Source organism: Solea senegalensis, linkage group LG15 (genome assembly GCF_019176455.1).
Source record: "Solea senegalensis isolate Sse05_10M linkage group LG15, IFAPA_SoseM_1, whole genome shotgun sequence".
NCBI lineage: Eukaryota > Metazoa > Chordata > Actinopteri > Pleuronectiformes > Soleidae > Solea > Solea senegalensis.
In genome coordinates this window covers 13,854,462-13,871,161 of record NC_058035.1, presented here as the reverse complement: position 1 = coordinate 13,871,161, position 16,700 = coordinate 13,854,462, and the positions used below count along the sequence as shown (strand labels likewise).

General features: G+C 39.7%; 1 protein-coding gene across 1 annotated transcript in view; it reads right to left on the bottom strand.

The window, feature by feature from the left end:
* The window catches only part of LOC122782102 (adhesion G protein-coupled receptor A2-like), a 47,761-nt gene that overhangs the window by 24,440 nt on the left and 6,621 nt on the right, over window positions 1–16,700 (bottom strand). Inside the window, exon 2 of the mRNA XM_044046308.1 lies at window positions 9,775–9,846. Within this exon, the coding sequence (XP_043902243.1) occupies window positions 9,775–9,846 (72 nt within the window). The remainder of the gene's footprint in view (window positions 1–9,774; window positions 9,847–16,700) is intronic.

Here is a 16,700-nt window from a genome sequence, read left to right as displayed (position 1 = left end):
AGAGGTCACCGATCAAGGTGTCTGCATACAGGACATGTGCTTCTGTACAAGTAGAGACAGCCACGTGAGACACTTTTATAAACATCTCGCATGTAAGAGGGGTTCCTAACTCTGAAACTAAACTGAGAAAAACAATACAGAACATCTATACTGGAATATTGAAACTGAATTGCATTTTTTGAGTTTACAAATAAGGTTATTTGTCTACATTTGCTTCAAATGCAATGATGTGACTTGCAATTTAAATATTTACAGAGATAATATTTCTGTGAATATGCTGTGGTCCTGTTGCATACAGAATATTACTTCAAGTGTCAACTGTTCCATATTTGTTATAGTAGTTTACCGTGTGAGGTATGCAACAACCTTTTATCCCATGTGAACCAAAGTATCTGCAAATAAATGCCATAAATAAAGACTGCTGCAGAATAAACTGCTGCAGAACCAGACGGGTGCGGTTTGCTAAATAATGCATCAGAATGAGTGCCAAAAAGTTTCTACAATCAGAGGAAACTAGCTGAAAGTGTTTTCTGCATCCTTTAATGTGAATAACTATCTGGCGTCATCTGCAACATCTTCTGTCAGTCAGCTCCATACATTTAATTCACCAGACAAGACCAAGAATGAGTTGCAAATATGTGACATTTGCATTGCGATCCAGCCCTTATGTGGATCAGGATTCCATTTAAGGAAGAAGTAGCAAAGACTTGTAAAGACATTAAAACAAGGTCGCTGCTTTTATTTCTATTTCTATGGCCTCCGCTGTACACACACTTACTTCATTCAGAGGTTCATTTTTGGTCTGGCCTTGGGATACAATTTCTCCTCAGTCATTATAGTCAAAATCCACACACCCATTAACATAACACTTACTGAGGTTTATTTCCACCCATTCATTATCTTAACTGTTTATTCTGTTCAGGTCAGTACCTCTGGGAAGCTCACCAGTCAAATACACTGTACATTAAGACAGATTTATGCTTTTATACAAAAAGCCTGTACTCCAAGTCTGTTAATAAGACCAATAAAATGGTGGTGATTATTTCTGCAAGTAAAACCAAAATTTAAAATATGATGCCTGTATCGTGCCACAAGGCAACATATGGTGAAGTCATCCATTGTTTTGTGAACAGCTGGCCTAGTTTGATTTTGTTAGCCTGTGGTTTTTTAAACCCCTACTCCTACAACCATGCACCTATTGCAGTTGTCAATCACATATTAACCCATTCTATGTCAAATGAGCCTAAGAGAGAAGGTTCCTCATATTTTTTCCATACAAACAGACTTTTGTTGCCCCCTGATGGCCTTTCAAAAGAATACAGGTTTCAGGCTGTTCAGCATTGGCTTCTCTTTCCGAAACCAGAGACTACGTCTATCTCATACATAGACAAGATGGTCAAATAGTATTTAATTTGTTCATTTTCCAAAGAAAAACCAACATGTGTTATTATATTTAGCATCCTTACAATAATCATTACTGATTATTCAGTTTTGAACTTGATTTAGCTCCCCGAGGCCTTTATTTTTACATGTGTAGAGAAAGCACCAAATTAGCAGTAGCAGCTCAAAGCAAAAAAAAGCAAAGCAGAGCAAATCAGAAAATTGAGGAAATATAATCTCAATGTCGAACCTGATCGTAGACAAAATACAGATTTGGTTTGTCTTCACGTGAGGTAAACTCGGGCCGTGGCCACAATTGGAAAACACATGCAGGCATGCACACATACATTTAAAAAAAAGATAACTTTATTGAGACTTCCCACATATACACACTGTACATACAGCTGGAGCAGCTCAAATGAGATGAATGTTTAAACAATAACCACTTTCTGCTCCCCAGCTCTGGATGTTTGAAGAGCAGTAGCAACACTCAGCTTAAACTCCACCATTTGTGGTTAATGTTTGAAAAGCTACTGAGCTGCCTTCCAATTAATTTAAACTGCGGCGTATATCTTAGCAAGCTCAATTTCCCCCAAGCCATGTGACCCCAAGGATATCAGCCTGTTCACTGTGTGACACTAATGGGCCGATTCTTCCTGTGAATCTTGGCAATTAACCACATCATATGGTCTCACTGACACCAAAGGTGTGTGCACACATATGCTCACCGTGAGCATACATTCATGGACACGCACGCACACACACACACACACACCGACTAGCCTCTAGACGAGTAAGCAGCACTGCCCTCTTGCTTTAATAACAGACAGTATTTAATCACTCACAATATCAATAATGGATCTCAGGAGTGTAATGTAATGTAATTATCAAAATACCATCAGTTTCACAAAAAGGTCAAATATTTCATGAAGTACACAAGCAAATAAAATTGTGGCCCACTGCGGCCACTCGGGCACTCATCCAAATGGAAAGTGATGCTGCGTGATGTATTCCATCGCACGCGCACTTAATGAAATGAGAAGATGACATACATTCATTAGTATAACTTGTGTCATATTTTTCAATGGCATGTTTGTGTTTCTCAGTGTCCACACACACACAAAGGCACCTTGTTTGCAGCTAACAAGACACTCCCCCAAACACACATGCACATTATGAATAAATACAATACTACAATGGAAAGTATATTATAGAGCTGAAACAATTAATCGATTATTAATCGGTTACTAAATAAATCGACAACTGTTTTGATAATCAATTAATCGGTTAGAAGCTTTTTTCATGATTAAAACAAGATTTCCAATTGTCTAACCTATTTAAATATGAATATTTTCTAAATTTCTTTGCTCTGGATAACAAAGAAATCATTAAAAGACATTTGAGATCATCATAATTTTCAGGTTTGATGAACACGGATCAACATTTTTTAAGGTTTTCTGATATTTTATGGACCTAACGATTAATCTATTAATTTGAGAAAATAATTGACAGATTCATCGGTTATGAAAATAATTGTTAGTTACAGCTCTAGTATATTAAGAATTTGATGAGTTGACAGGCAGAAACGCTGTTTAACAATACTTGCATCGTTGTTCTATTGCGTTGAATCGTTAAATCTAGGGATTAAGTCATTTCATGGTTCAAGCGTCCAATTTGTGGAAAAATTATCTTTTGTTTGGTCCACATTTCAGTCAGTTTGATAAGAGAAGTAAACTCAACAACAAAAGGTTGCTCAGACGATGCGGAACAGCATCCAAATCACTGTTTTAGTAGAGTGGGTTTTGGGTTCCAGAACTTCATTAAAATAATCCATCGATCCCTCTTCTACCCCGTTTATCCTCCACATGAGGGTCACAGCTCACAGGGGGCCAATCCCAGCTGACACAGCTACACCCTGGACAGATTGCCAGTCCATCACAGGGCCACGTAGAGACAAGCAACCATCCATTCGCACCTACACTGTTGTGTGAGGAAACCAGAGAAACACGGGGAGAACAGAAATGCCTTTGTTCTTCTTGGCGCAAAAGGCAAGAGTGCTAACCACTACAACAACCGTGTGGCCCATGAAAGTGATCAGTGTTTGGAAACTGAGTGGCCACTCAGAGGCATAGGAGACATTTGTCATCACGGCCACAATACCATGACCAATATATGGCTGCCATCGCACCTGCAGTGGGTCTTGCTCTGCCAGTTTGATAACCACTGCGTTAGTAGAGGAGTGGGTTCCATCAGATCAGAGTATTTGTACCATCATAGCAGTAAATACACAGGTGAAGCTGTGAAATGGTCATGAACTAAAGAAAAAAAAACTTGTTTTACATGAAGTCAGTCTTGATATTAAGACGTAAGAGGTAAATACTTTTTTGCCACCGTTATATTATCGTACATTAGAAGAAGCAAAGTGCTTACTTTGCTTCTCTCATTCCTCCCGTGAAACCACCATCAGACTATGGCATTAACTTGACTAAGTATACTTTGGCACAAGCCCTAATACTAATGTGAAAGTGTTTATTGTAACCATTTATTCACTTATTAAATATTCATGGATCAGTTTGCAAATGCTTTAGGGAACGGGCTGGCCACACACTCTGAATTACAGTGCACACTTACTCGGACTGATAACCAGCAACTGGAATGGAACTAAATATGTGTTGACAGGCATTGTGACAGCCGTGTTGCTACCAGTGCCAGAAAAATCAAACAGCAATGGACTTTCTTCTATCTGTGTTCGCGTTATACAGTATGCATAACCTGTGGGCACAAATTAATTATTCAACCTCCTTGGCAAGATACAGCACAGAAACAAAAAGCCTATTTCAAACAGTCAACACTCATCAACATGACGCCAGTAACACTTTGCATAAAAACTTAAGTTATTTTTAGTGTTACAATATATTTCAAATCTGACAGGTTTTCAGGAAAGGAAAGACACGAGTCTAAGCCACTTAGACGCGGCTACACTCTGAACCCAGTCGAGGTGATGATTACGCACTTCTCAAACGCGGCAGGAAAGCAATCTATTCCTAGTGGGTTGATGAGCAGTGCTTACGGAGTATTTGCTGTGATTTTCACTTCTGTCATTTATATAAAGACGCCTCTATTTCAGCCTACACTCCACATTAAAGCAGTAACATGAAAACACCTAAAGCAATTTTATAGCCGACAGAGCAGAAGAAAAACTAAGACCACCAGAAATGTGATAAAGATGTTCTTTGTTATCAGCTGAACTAGTGCATTCTATTTCGGTAGTAGTGTTCGCGCCAGATATTCAGAACAAAGCAAATGTGTTGCATTTGATCCAAGACCCCATCAAAGCGTTACACAACACAGAGAAAGACAAACAACAACCATTACCCTTAAGTCGCAAATAAATGTTAGAAACGCTTGTATTTTCTTATGAATGAGCACATCCAGCACTCATCTGCTTATTTCTAATTGTAGAGGATGATTTGTGGTTCACAGCGCCGAGAGGTGAAGCAGAGGTGAGACAGTGAATGAGTCTCCTCGGTCTCTCTCCAAACCTGGTGTTCTTTCTCCAAACTACGTTACACCCATGGTGCTCACATGTTTCACCTCCACTGTGACCCAGGTAGAGGGCAGTGTAAAATAACAACAAAACTAGAGCTGCAACTAACGAGTATTTCCATGATTAATCGAGTAAATCTTTGTTCAAATGTCAGAAAACATTAAAAGAAATGCTGATCAGTGTTTGTCAAACCTGGAAATGATGATGTTCTCGAATGTCTCGTTTTGTCCACAAAACCAAATGATTCACTTTTAATGATTTATATGTTATCTGGAGCAAAAAAACGAGAAAATATTCACATTTAAGAGGCAAAAACAATCAAAAATGTTGTTGTTTTAATTATGAAAAAAAGCATCAAACCGATAGTTAGTTGACAAATCATTTAGTTATCGATTAATAATCGATTAATTGTTTCAGCTCTCTTTTTTCTAAGTTTTACATTCCTGACTGTAGATGTTAATGTCAGTGTGACTGGATTATTCATTTGCATTAATTCAAGGGTTTCCCTATACTAGAATAAGATGAAGACACCTTTATAATGTTAAAACATTGAGTGTTTTCAACTATGTTCTTTTAAGAACATAGCAGTAAGTTAATCTGCATAAGCTGATGCCACAAAGGGAAAATAAGTTGTTTTGCTGAAAGACTGAAATCTGGGGGGAAAACACATACATCTTATGATGATGAAAATGTAAATGTTGTAATTATAACGGTCCAAAAATCATAGTTATAGGGAAAACTCTGTAATTGCACTAATCTCAGTTTTCGTAAGAGAAACATTGATCTGCAAGTAGTTCATCGATGCACTTTAAGTAAATGGTGCAAAATGACATTGTTCATAATTGGAGAAAATTACATTTTTACACGACGATTATTTTCTTTATAATGAGGTTGCTCTTTTAGGAACATATCTTGATCTCTCCACGTGGCAGAAACATGTTGACGGGAGTGATGTGCTGACATGACAGTAATTATTTTTGAATTAAATCAGGCACCGAGATTGGTCAATGATATTGTGTTTTTTCCCTGCTCTCCCTGCCACTGACCTCTGATCTTTTATCATCGGAGGAAAACCCCAGGGACCGTTCGTTTTATGATCATGTGCTCACTGAATTCTCCCACCTGCACGTTGCTCTCAGTGTCTAGAACTCACCCTGTCATTCATTGTTATGCACAAGCAGCCGCAGGATGAGGATGTCCTTCAGTGGTCTGCCACGCCCTCATCAATCACCGCCCAGGCTGACAGATCCACAAGGGACACAATAAATGTCACCCTGTGGTCGGAACAGGATTAGCAAAAATTTAAAAGGACACCCCTTCGCACCTCTTCACACCGCCTACTTCTCAGAATGAGCAATTGCAGATGCCACTCTGAATTTTGATGATGTCTCTGCCCTGAGCTGAGGTCCATTCCATATGTTCAGTGTGCTGCCACATTGCTCAGACAGGCGTCTCTCTTTTGTATATAAATATATGGAAAAATACAGCCGATATAGAGACTAAAAAAATGAAACTAATTTAAATGGCAACTCCACCATTGGTCATGGCAGGTCACTTTTATTTCAATAGCCCAACATCACAAGCACAGCAAGTGACATCCTCTATGCTTAAATGATCACACTGAGTGAAGAAAAACCTTTTTACAGGGAAGAAAGGGAGAAAAATGTGTAGTAGTTTACAAAAACATCAAATTTACAAAGAATAGAAACATGCAAAATGTAGAAGACAGCAGGAATTATAACAGAAACTAATAAAAGAGAATGGTGACAATAGCTGTGAATTAGTATTTAAGCGACACAACATAGGATTTTAAACCTTCAAATAATGTCTCAACATCAATTGGAACTATGTAACTTCTAGTTTTGGGTCCACAAATCCTACAATGTGTTTCTTACTTCTTACAACTATTTTCGTGACAATAATTGAAACAGAGTTTCAAAATCAATTTGTCTTGTTTACAATAACATGGGCGACCTGTTCAGGATGCATCTCGCCTCTCCTGCAATGTCAGGTGGGACTGATTTCAGCTCCAACCATGACCCTCAAAGGATAAGTCAGATTATATTTTAAGGGGGAAAAATAAATCCTCTTTTCAAATGAATTATCTAATTATAATTGAGAAAAGAGGAAAAGGCAGAACATAGTACTTCTGTCTTCGATATAATGTCTAGGGTCGGGAATTGCCAGAGGCTTCACCAAACGATATTATCACAATACTTATGCCACCGTGCTACAGGATGTGTATGGATTCAGTGAAGATTAACATTCTTATTGACCTTTACACACCTGAGCCAAGAGGAATATTTCCTCTTTTACAGCTTAGACTGATCAAAGCGACATTTGCATTAAAATCCCCTCAAGGGGTGTCCTCATAAGAGCACGGTTTCAGGGATGCAGCCTCTGCTGCAGCAGCCCCAGTGGGATGTTCACCCTCTTTGATACCACTCTGTACTTCAGCCCTTATGTCCCCACAAGTGTGTGCTCCGTTGCGGGATTTTTGATGAGCAAGGCATTTCTAGAAGCCTTTACTGCTTTCAAGTTACTTTTCACTATATACCCTAAGCTCTGGCTGTGCAGCAGTGTCTGCATGTGTCAGTGCCTGAGTGAAGCACATGACAGAGGGAGGGGGGGGGGTTAATGAGCTCTTGCAACGACACTGGGGAAATGCATTTAATTAATAAAATATCAATATTTGACATCTGTAAATACAAGGTTGCCATGCAACATATTGCTATATTATACACCCCGCCCCCACCCCTAATAACACATATTCTATGCTCTACTTTATTAAGAGTTTTTTCGATAATATCTATGAATATATGATAACCACAATATTTCACATAGATTCTTCACACACATAGTACAAGTGGATCAGCTTCGTAATAAAACCCATTACTTTAAGCATTTGATTATGGGTTTTAATTGCAAGGCTATTTGTTGCATTTACATTTGACCCATTAGTAATAAAAGTCAGCTTATCTTCATTGCTGTTGTAGAAATCGGGCGACTTTAATTATCATTAAATAGTAGTGAAATATTGGATAAGACACAAGGATATCAAATGTAATGAGTCTCTCCAGAAATAGAGTTACTGAAAATAAGCCGCAGTAGTGGCTGTAATTAGTTTTCACTTTCTTTATACCACAAAAAATATAATGTGCACTTTCTGAAATGTCAACGCTGGTCACTTTGAGAAGTCTCAACAACTATTCGGTGGATTTCTATGACATTTGGTACAGACATTGAGGCTCGCCTCAGGATGAATTGCAACAACTGTGGTGATCATATAACTTTCCTCTGCCCTAAATGCAGCCGCGTGGATCCACAAGCATGGGCACATAAAATGTGAACACTGTGAGCAAAAGAAATCCCAAAACATCCATTGCCTTGGGGTAGAGGTAGAAAAGCATCTGAAGTCAAAAAATTAATCTGAGGCATTAAACCTAAATTATCCACATGGATAAATCCCACTAGAGCTAAATAAGAAAATAATTGTGTCATTTGGGTAAACTAACTCTTTAATGAAAATTCCATTTCATGCTAAATAAACTTGCTCTGGGATCACCATGTTTCCATTCTGCCCTAAAAGGTCTGTTGGTTCAAGTACACAGATTCCACAGCTGCAGTAGAAGTCATGCAGACACATACACATATGCATTATTAAGCTTGTCAATCAGCTCCCAATTGGCCGCATCCCTTAGATCCAGTCAGTAAACCAGCCATGCGGGCAGTCAGTAAGCTGGGCCACATGACAGAACAGCTGGCAGCACTTTCAACTCACTGGACTACCTGGCTTGGCATCAGCTGCTAGCGACGGACATTTCTCTGCCAAATGCTGGTAGGTGGTAGGATGGATGGATGGATGGATGGATGGATGGACGGGCTATACCCAGAGAGGGAAGTGAAAGAAAGGATAGGGCATGCAAGCTGCTGCTCCAAGAGGTCACCCAAATAAACCTTTGGCTGCGTGTCCTTAAAATCCTTGCAATCATCTCCCCATCACTCCAGTGGAGCTGGAGGGATGAGGTTAAAATGATTTAATGGGACTAATAAGACCCGCGGAGACAGGTGACATCATCCTGCAAGTCGAACGGTGGCACATCCGTCCAAACAGAAGCAGAAGAGGGGAAGAATTATACTGCTGGCATTATTCTGACCTGAATGTCGCCATTGACTAGTCAGAGACGGACTGTAATGACACTCTACCCGGTCACTGATGAATCTTGTGTAAGCTTAGTATACGCGAGTGAGAGTATGCGCGCATCTATCCAAGGATGATTGACTGAAGGGGAGAGAGTTATAAAGCCATTCTCCACTGTGATTTCAGCTGCTCTCTGGTTTTCTCATCATCATCATCATCATCCAATGTCAGTGTCACCATCAGGTAGAAGAGCAGTCATCACTGGGCTGGACGGAGGGGAAGGCAATCAATAGTTGACTTGAGGGGGCAAGCTGGATGAGGCAGAGCAGCCATCATGGAGCTCATCATCAAGCCGCACATCTACCGCCCTCTGGGACACTGCATATATTGTGACAATCATTGATATGGTCTCAGTCAGTCACACTGTCAAAGCCCCTGATGCTGTTCTGCATTAGGCATCTTTATATGATGCCATATATTACCCCTTTTAGAACATTTACTGTGGCAATAAAGGCTAAGCACAAGGGCTAAAAGGTGAAAATTGTTGGCAAGAATCCTGCAGGGTAAATCTCGCCAAGGAGCTCCTACCTCCCATCATATCCCCCACCGTGCCTTTTCCCTGCTATAGTATCACACCACTGCTGAGGTGACAGCTATTAAAACTTTTGGGGAGGACAAAATTGTTATGAGAGCTTGATTTACTCACAGCTTTTCCAGGGCAACCAAGCCATAGAAGGAGCCGTTCCTCAGTAGGGAGATCTTGTTGTTGCTCAGGTTCCTGTTCGGGAGCAAAAGCATACGAGTACAGATGAGGGAAGTGTAAACAATGAGCAAAAGGAGGTATATTTGTAGATGCCACAAAAATTAAGATGGGGGGGAAATGCTTCATCCTCTGTCAATATGTTGACACACGATAACAATTTATGTCTATGTTTAAATAACTCATCCCAGGCATGTTTCCATATTATTTATGAGCGTCTGTGGCAAAAATAGATAATGATCCAGCCGCCTTCACACCATGTCAAAATATCAACCTAATAGGAAAGCTCACAGAGATGCCAGTTCAGCACAATTCAATCACCCATTGCTCACATTCCAGCAGCAAACAAATCAATTCAAAGCACCACAGGGATCTTTATGTGATGAATTAATTTCCAAGGTGAAGCAGTGCATCCACTTCAAATATAGTAGCAACATGTCCTCACTACATTTCCTTTTTTCTTCTTTTTTCTTTGGGATGAATGATATAGATAGAAACTGACGGAATAGATGGAAAAATCTGGATATGCGTCATTAGTTCAGTTTACTTGAAGAAGACTGTGACAGCTGGTGTAACATGTTCTGCTGCCACACAGAAGAAGTCAATTTGTGACAAGCGTCTCCAGATATCTTAAATGCAAAAAATTAACCCCTAAGAAACTCAACCAAAGAGCCAACAACTTGACATCTGTCACAGATGATGAGATCAAGTACAACCGAAAGTATGAAAAATGTTAACCGTCAGAGAAAATAATAACCTGGCAGAAATGAGAAAGAATAAAGAGGAACTGACAGAAGACACTAACTCAGTCAGCTGACCAGTGGGCCACTCTGACATTGAGCTGGATGACCAACTGTTACCTTGTAAGATGGCATTTGAGGGATGCTTAATGTATATTTAGCTTCTTTTTTTATTTAAGCATTTATGGTAGTAGCTGAAACTGATAGGCCATATTCTGTTATCAAAAGCAGAAAAAGCAGAAAACTCAAGGTGACACAAATGTAATTTATAGATTATACTAAACACACACATATGCATTTAAAAACCAATATAACTGACAACTACTGGTCACAAGTGCTAAATATTTCACACAAATGCAGATTTATGCAAACCTCTAAGGCACAGTACAACAATGGGAGCAGCAGCTAATGATTTATGGCGCGCTTATTCTACAGTCAAGATTCACATCATTTTAAATACACAGTGGACAGCATTTCTGGATTTCATGTCTGCTAAAATATTGATTTCTGCAGGCGGCTCTTAAATCATCCACTGCAGAACGGCTCTGTCTCTGTGACACTGTGGATATGTGCATGCCCTTGTAGTTTGATGGCTAAAGCCCCACTATGCATGTGTGATTATGCCTATCTTCTGACAGCACATGACCACACAAACATACACGCACCTGGACAAGGTCATTTCCCTCTCTGACGTTTCCAGCTTCCTCTTTTTTTTTTTTTTAATAAGGTGGGGTCTTCATGTGACTGGTGCAGGTTTAGAGAGAGGAAGCTAATTGGGATGTGTCACCAGTCTTCTCTGTGACGACAAAGTGCTTGTTATGGATGCTGGGAATGTGCAATCAGCTTTAACCCCAGGATTAAGCAGCGGGATCGCACAATGCCTTGTGCTGAACAGGCAGATAGCATGGTCAGACTACTGGTGATCTAAGCGGAAGTGTGCGCACTGATCATGGTGGAGGACTCGCATGCAGATTAAAAAAGAAACAGATAAACATTTAGGTCAATCTGAAGAAAAGTATGAATGAAAAATACGTTGTTGTTTTTTCTGACACACAAAAGCCATGCTAAATGGTGCTTTTCCTTTCATTTTGCATGTGTGCCATTTGTATTAATAGTCTGTTACTTAATATAACAACAGGGATGCTTATGCTTAATATTTGGGGAAAGTACCCGTCTCTTCCCAGAATAATAACAGCTGTCTTGGCAGGAAAAAGCAGCAACGAAGACAGGAAGTTCCATCTCAGCAAAAGGCCAGGATGGACACAAACTCATGTCAGCAAATTCAAGTCAACATCCAAGACTGGATTTACATTTTGGCCTCTCCCAGAATAAGAAAATTAGTCAGAGTTGAGAGAGGCATGACAAATATCATACAGTGGCTTTACATACATATACTGTATAATACATGATTGAGATGACATGTACATGTGCAGTTTCTAGTGATAACATATATACACTTACTAGTGAAAAGATGTAGGACTTTTCAAACACAAGGAATTCAAACAATCCAAACACAAGTAAAAAACAAGCAGACTTGTGCTTAGATAACTAATATACTATGATGTATAATGGTTGTTGATCTATGGATATCATGTTATTGGCGGGGTTTTTTTGTTTTGCATGTTGATGTTTGTTTTTTGTAAATATATGATTTGTATACATGGGCTAAAAAACATTTAATAAATAGTATTGTTAGCATGACCCTTACCAGAGCATGTCTATGGACAGCCACTCTCGCAACTGTTATAACTAACAGTTCACTACAATGACGACAGTTTTGGCCTGAATGCACGACAGCATTCTGCTAATGCATGCAGAATTGGTCAGCTAGTGATTTATGATTAAATCTGGGGGAAGTCAAATGAAGTTGAAATGACCATAAAGCACCAGTACAAACTGTATTAATGTGGCATGGCTAGTTACAGTTGCTATTGGACGATCACTCTTTACGGGCAGGGTTTGAGTGGAACAACATGGGCGCAAAAAACCTCCCTATCAGAAATCCAATGCTTTATGGACTATAAGATGTACAGACAAGCAAATGTGAGCAACTGTTCAAATAGAATTGAACTGTTGTTGATCCATACATCAATATTCTATGTGGTTCTATCACATTGGATTCAACTTGACACAGAGCAAAAAAACTGAAGTGGATGAAGCCAGCAGGGAGTCATCATGTGGGCATGATGAGAAACTGCTTGGACTGCACTGGTGAATTTCACATTCTTTTACACAGATTTATAGAAATATAACAAAATACCTCCTAATAGTTTTGGTTTCAGAGACCAAGTGGAGTTCTTTTTTTTCTTACCATAAACGCTAACACTTGAGGGCTCCTTCAGCAGCTCCTTTTAAAGCCACATACAAATGGAGAGATGAAGTTGAGGTTGTCAACACTGAGAACATGAGATACCAGCACTGTCGCTGTGTTCTGTCCCATGTCTCTTCTGTTCCCCAGACCGCTGCACCTCCCTCTGCGGAGAGACGCTCCGCTCAGGGACAGGCAGCCTCTGTTTGTGCAAACTCAAGCGTGTCCTGTGCTTTGCTACGCTGCCTCTGTGTGTGTTTGTGTGTGTGAGTCTGCTTGCTGACCCCTACATGCCTATCTCAGGCCTCTGTGTAATGTCCAGGAAATAACAGGAAAAACAGAATTGAACGTTGTGTAAACAGCCCATGACAAACTTCTGGAGCAACCGTCCAACTCTCTATTTACATTATCAATTATGTTCTCTACAGATAAGCTGCTTTCAGTGAGCGGGGGGACCACAGAATTTGTCTGTGGGCTACAGCAAATGGTCAAAGTCATGTCTAAGGTACTGTGTGAAAGTATATTAGTCCTCCATTAGATTGTTGTTGTTTTAGCAATGCTATAATGACCATACAGTATAATTTTCCTCAATCACAATATTGGAACAAATCCGGACAATACAAGAAACATGTATGAGGTTTTAATTCAACCCCTTTTTCCAGAAAAGGAAAAGCTTCTACAAATGAAAGCATTTAGAGTGACGTACCCTTACACTTGATCAAAAGCATGACCCTGCCTCTCTTAAAGCTGGACTTGGTAAAACTACTATATCACATCAAACAATATCAGCAGTGATAAGTACTCCAGGTTTATTCAAGACATGTTGCACGTGTTGTACGAGTTAAACTCATTTACAGTTTGCCAATATACGAGACCAACTTTCAGTCACATCATTCCCATCCAGACATGAATAAGAAAAAACAAAAAACAAAAAGGACTTTTGCACAGCACTGTAAATAAACCAGAACGTGTATCATATTGCTACTAAACGATGCACTTACACAACACTTCCATTTGCATTTGTTGTGCGATGTACAAAACTCAGAAGTAAATAATAACTGATGATTTTACCCAAAATATATTTTCAAAGGGGGCCGCATGGTTGGTGTAGTGGTTAGCACTCTTGCCTTTGCAGCAAGAAGACCCAGGTTCAAGCCCCGGTTGGAAAAAGTGCCTTCCTGCATGGTGTTTGCATGTTCTCCCCGTGCATGTGTGGGTTTTCTCTGGGTTCTCTCCGGCTTCCCCCCCCAGTCCAAAGACATGCAGATTTGGGGATTAGGTAAATTGGACACTCTAACCCTAACCCTAACCCGTAGGTGTGAGAGTGAGAGTGGATGGCTCACAAACACAAATGTTTGTTTCGATGTGGCCCTGTGATGGACTGGTGAACTGTCCAGGGTGTACCCACCCATCACCCTATGTCAGCTGAGATTGGCACAGTGCCCCCCACGACCCTCATGAGGAGACTAAAGTGGTAGAGGGGATGGATAATTTCAAAAGTTGAATAAAACTTTTTAAAGGATCAGTTTGTCAGTTTTAGTGGCACCTGCTGGTCAGGCTCCACATTGCAACAATCAACATACCCGTTTCCAATGAAATATAAGCCACTCATTTAAATATATAATATCTAGCTGGTGATTATCTGCACAGCTGAAGATGAACACAGCTAAAGTATCCAACCAATTTCCGTTGGCCTTGATTGCCTTCTTGGATAACAATAATCTGGATGACTGAAACGATCCTTCAATCAGCAGAAAATTAAATCTGGGATTGTTTTGATAGACATCAGTTAAGTCTTCTTCCAAGTAAAGAGGTTTGGGTTTGCAAGATTGGCTGCACTTCCCGAGTCAAAATTAGAGACGCACAAAACTGATACCTGGGCTTTGGGCACTGACCAATAGCAAATACCATTCCAATGGTAGTGTTAAGTAATAAGCTGTATGCGAGGAATCATTCTGTGTGTGCGATTAGATGACCAACACCATAAATACTAGTCTACAAAACAAATGAGCAAGGAACAGTCAGACATGGTTTCAACACACAGTACGTCCTCAGTGATCTGATTATCAAGTTGAAGTGCGCTACTTGCACTGTTGGGACATGAAATAAGTTTTACCCATCAGAAAAAAAGAAATTATATGCCCTTCAATTTTTATATTGAGGCAGTGGCTGCAAATAAATTATTATTAAAGAAACGGAACCTGCCATGCATCACATGATGAATGAGTCATCAAATCACATCCAAGGGCGGGAACATTCAGGCCTGTACTTAGCATGATCTGCCCATGATCCAGTGATTCAGGACAGATGTTAAATCCAGGTCTGAACGGGATCAATAATACCGGCCAATTCTGTCCGCATCTGACAAACAAATGTATTCTGTGCATTGTTTTCTGAGGTGCAATCAAAATTGTTCATTAGATAAAAAAGGAAAAAGGCTCTTGTAATAATTTTTCATCATCTCTTTTGACTTTTCAGAGAAACAGTCCTCAACCAATTCATCAACAATAAAAGTAGTTTTATAGCTGCAGCCCTGCATATTTTTCCGTCAAAGTCTCTGTATAATTTTATCCTAAGGCTGTGAGGCTACAGCAGCGGTAATTAAACAAGTGGACGAGATTCATATCAACTCTTCCCTAAAACAGAAGCTCTGGCATTCTCTCTGCACACACAGCTGGGACATTTCCAGTAAAAGGTCACCACTCTCAGAATGAGCTGGACTGACATGCACCAGAGACATCCAGCCAGTTATTATCGAGAACAAAAAAAACAAAAATAGTCTCAGCAGATGCCATCCAATGCACCAATCGTGAGGACCAAGTCGAGTAAAGATCACTACGTGAAGTTTTACAAAGCTTCAAGCCACTTCTCTTAACGATGAAATAGATGCAGCTATAAGCAAAACCACATATTCCATATCACTAGCATCGACCTTGGTAGGGAATCATTTTTTAGGAGATAGTTGTACAGAACATATGAACTAGAGCTGAACGATTGTGAATAAATATCTAATTGTGATAATTTTAAGTGTAAAAATGGTAATTTCTACATCATAAATTCTCATTTTTATTTGAATAACACATTTCTAATGATTACTGTGTGATATTTGTGCAGATCCGTGAGATGTTTTCTTCAGTCTGTAGAATATAATGTGTATAGGTCAGGACAACATTTTATCTAAACAGGGTAATGTTTCGCACATTTTGGGCTTTAAGAAAATATTGCGCCTCGTGTGATTTGAAAATTGCAGCAGGCCGCGTTACGTTTCCTATTTTGATTCATTGTTCATGGCATGATTTGAGGCTACAACATCTAGTATTTAAGCGTAAACTTAAGTCATGGGAAGGTTGGAGTCTTTACAAAGTGGGTAGATTGCTTTATCTATTATTTATTATTAAAGAAATCAAACCACAGGCTCACACGTTCGCAGGCTTCTTCTTAACTTTACGAGTTTATATTACTTCTGTGTGGAGAACTTGGTGGAAAAAAGCCATAATAAAACTGATTGAGTTTTTAACACTAGTAGCCACACAGATCAATGTTTCTGTCCCTTTTCTTTTTATTTGTTTTGTATTCAATTTACATGGATGTCATCCATCCATCCAACGTCGACCGCTTTATCCTCTACATGAGGGTCGCAGGTCGCTGGAGCCAATCCCAGCTGACACAGGGAGAAAGGCGGGCTCACACCTAGTCCAGGTCGCCAGTCCATCATCGGGCCAACACACAGAGACTAACAACCATTCACTCTCACATTAATTCCTGTGTGCATCCAGAGTATCTAGAGTAACTCGCATACATAGGGAGAACATGGAAAAGGGCAC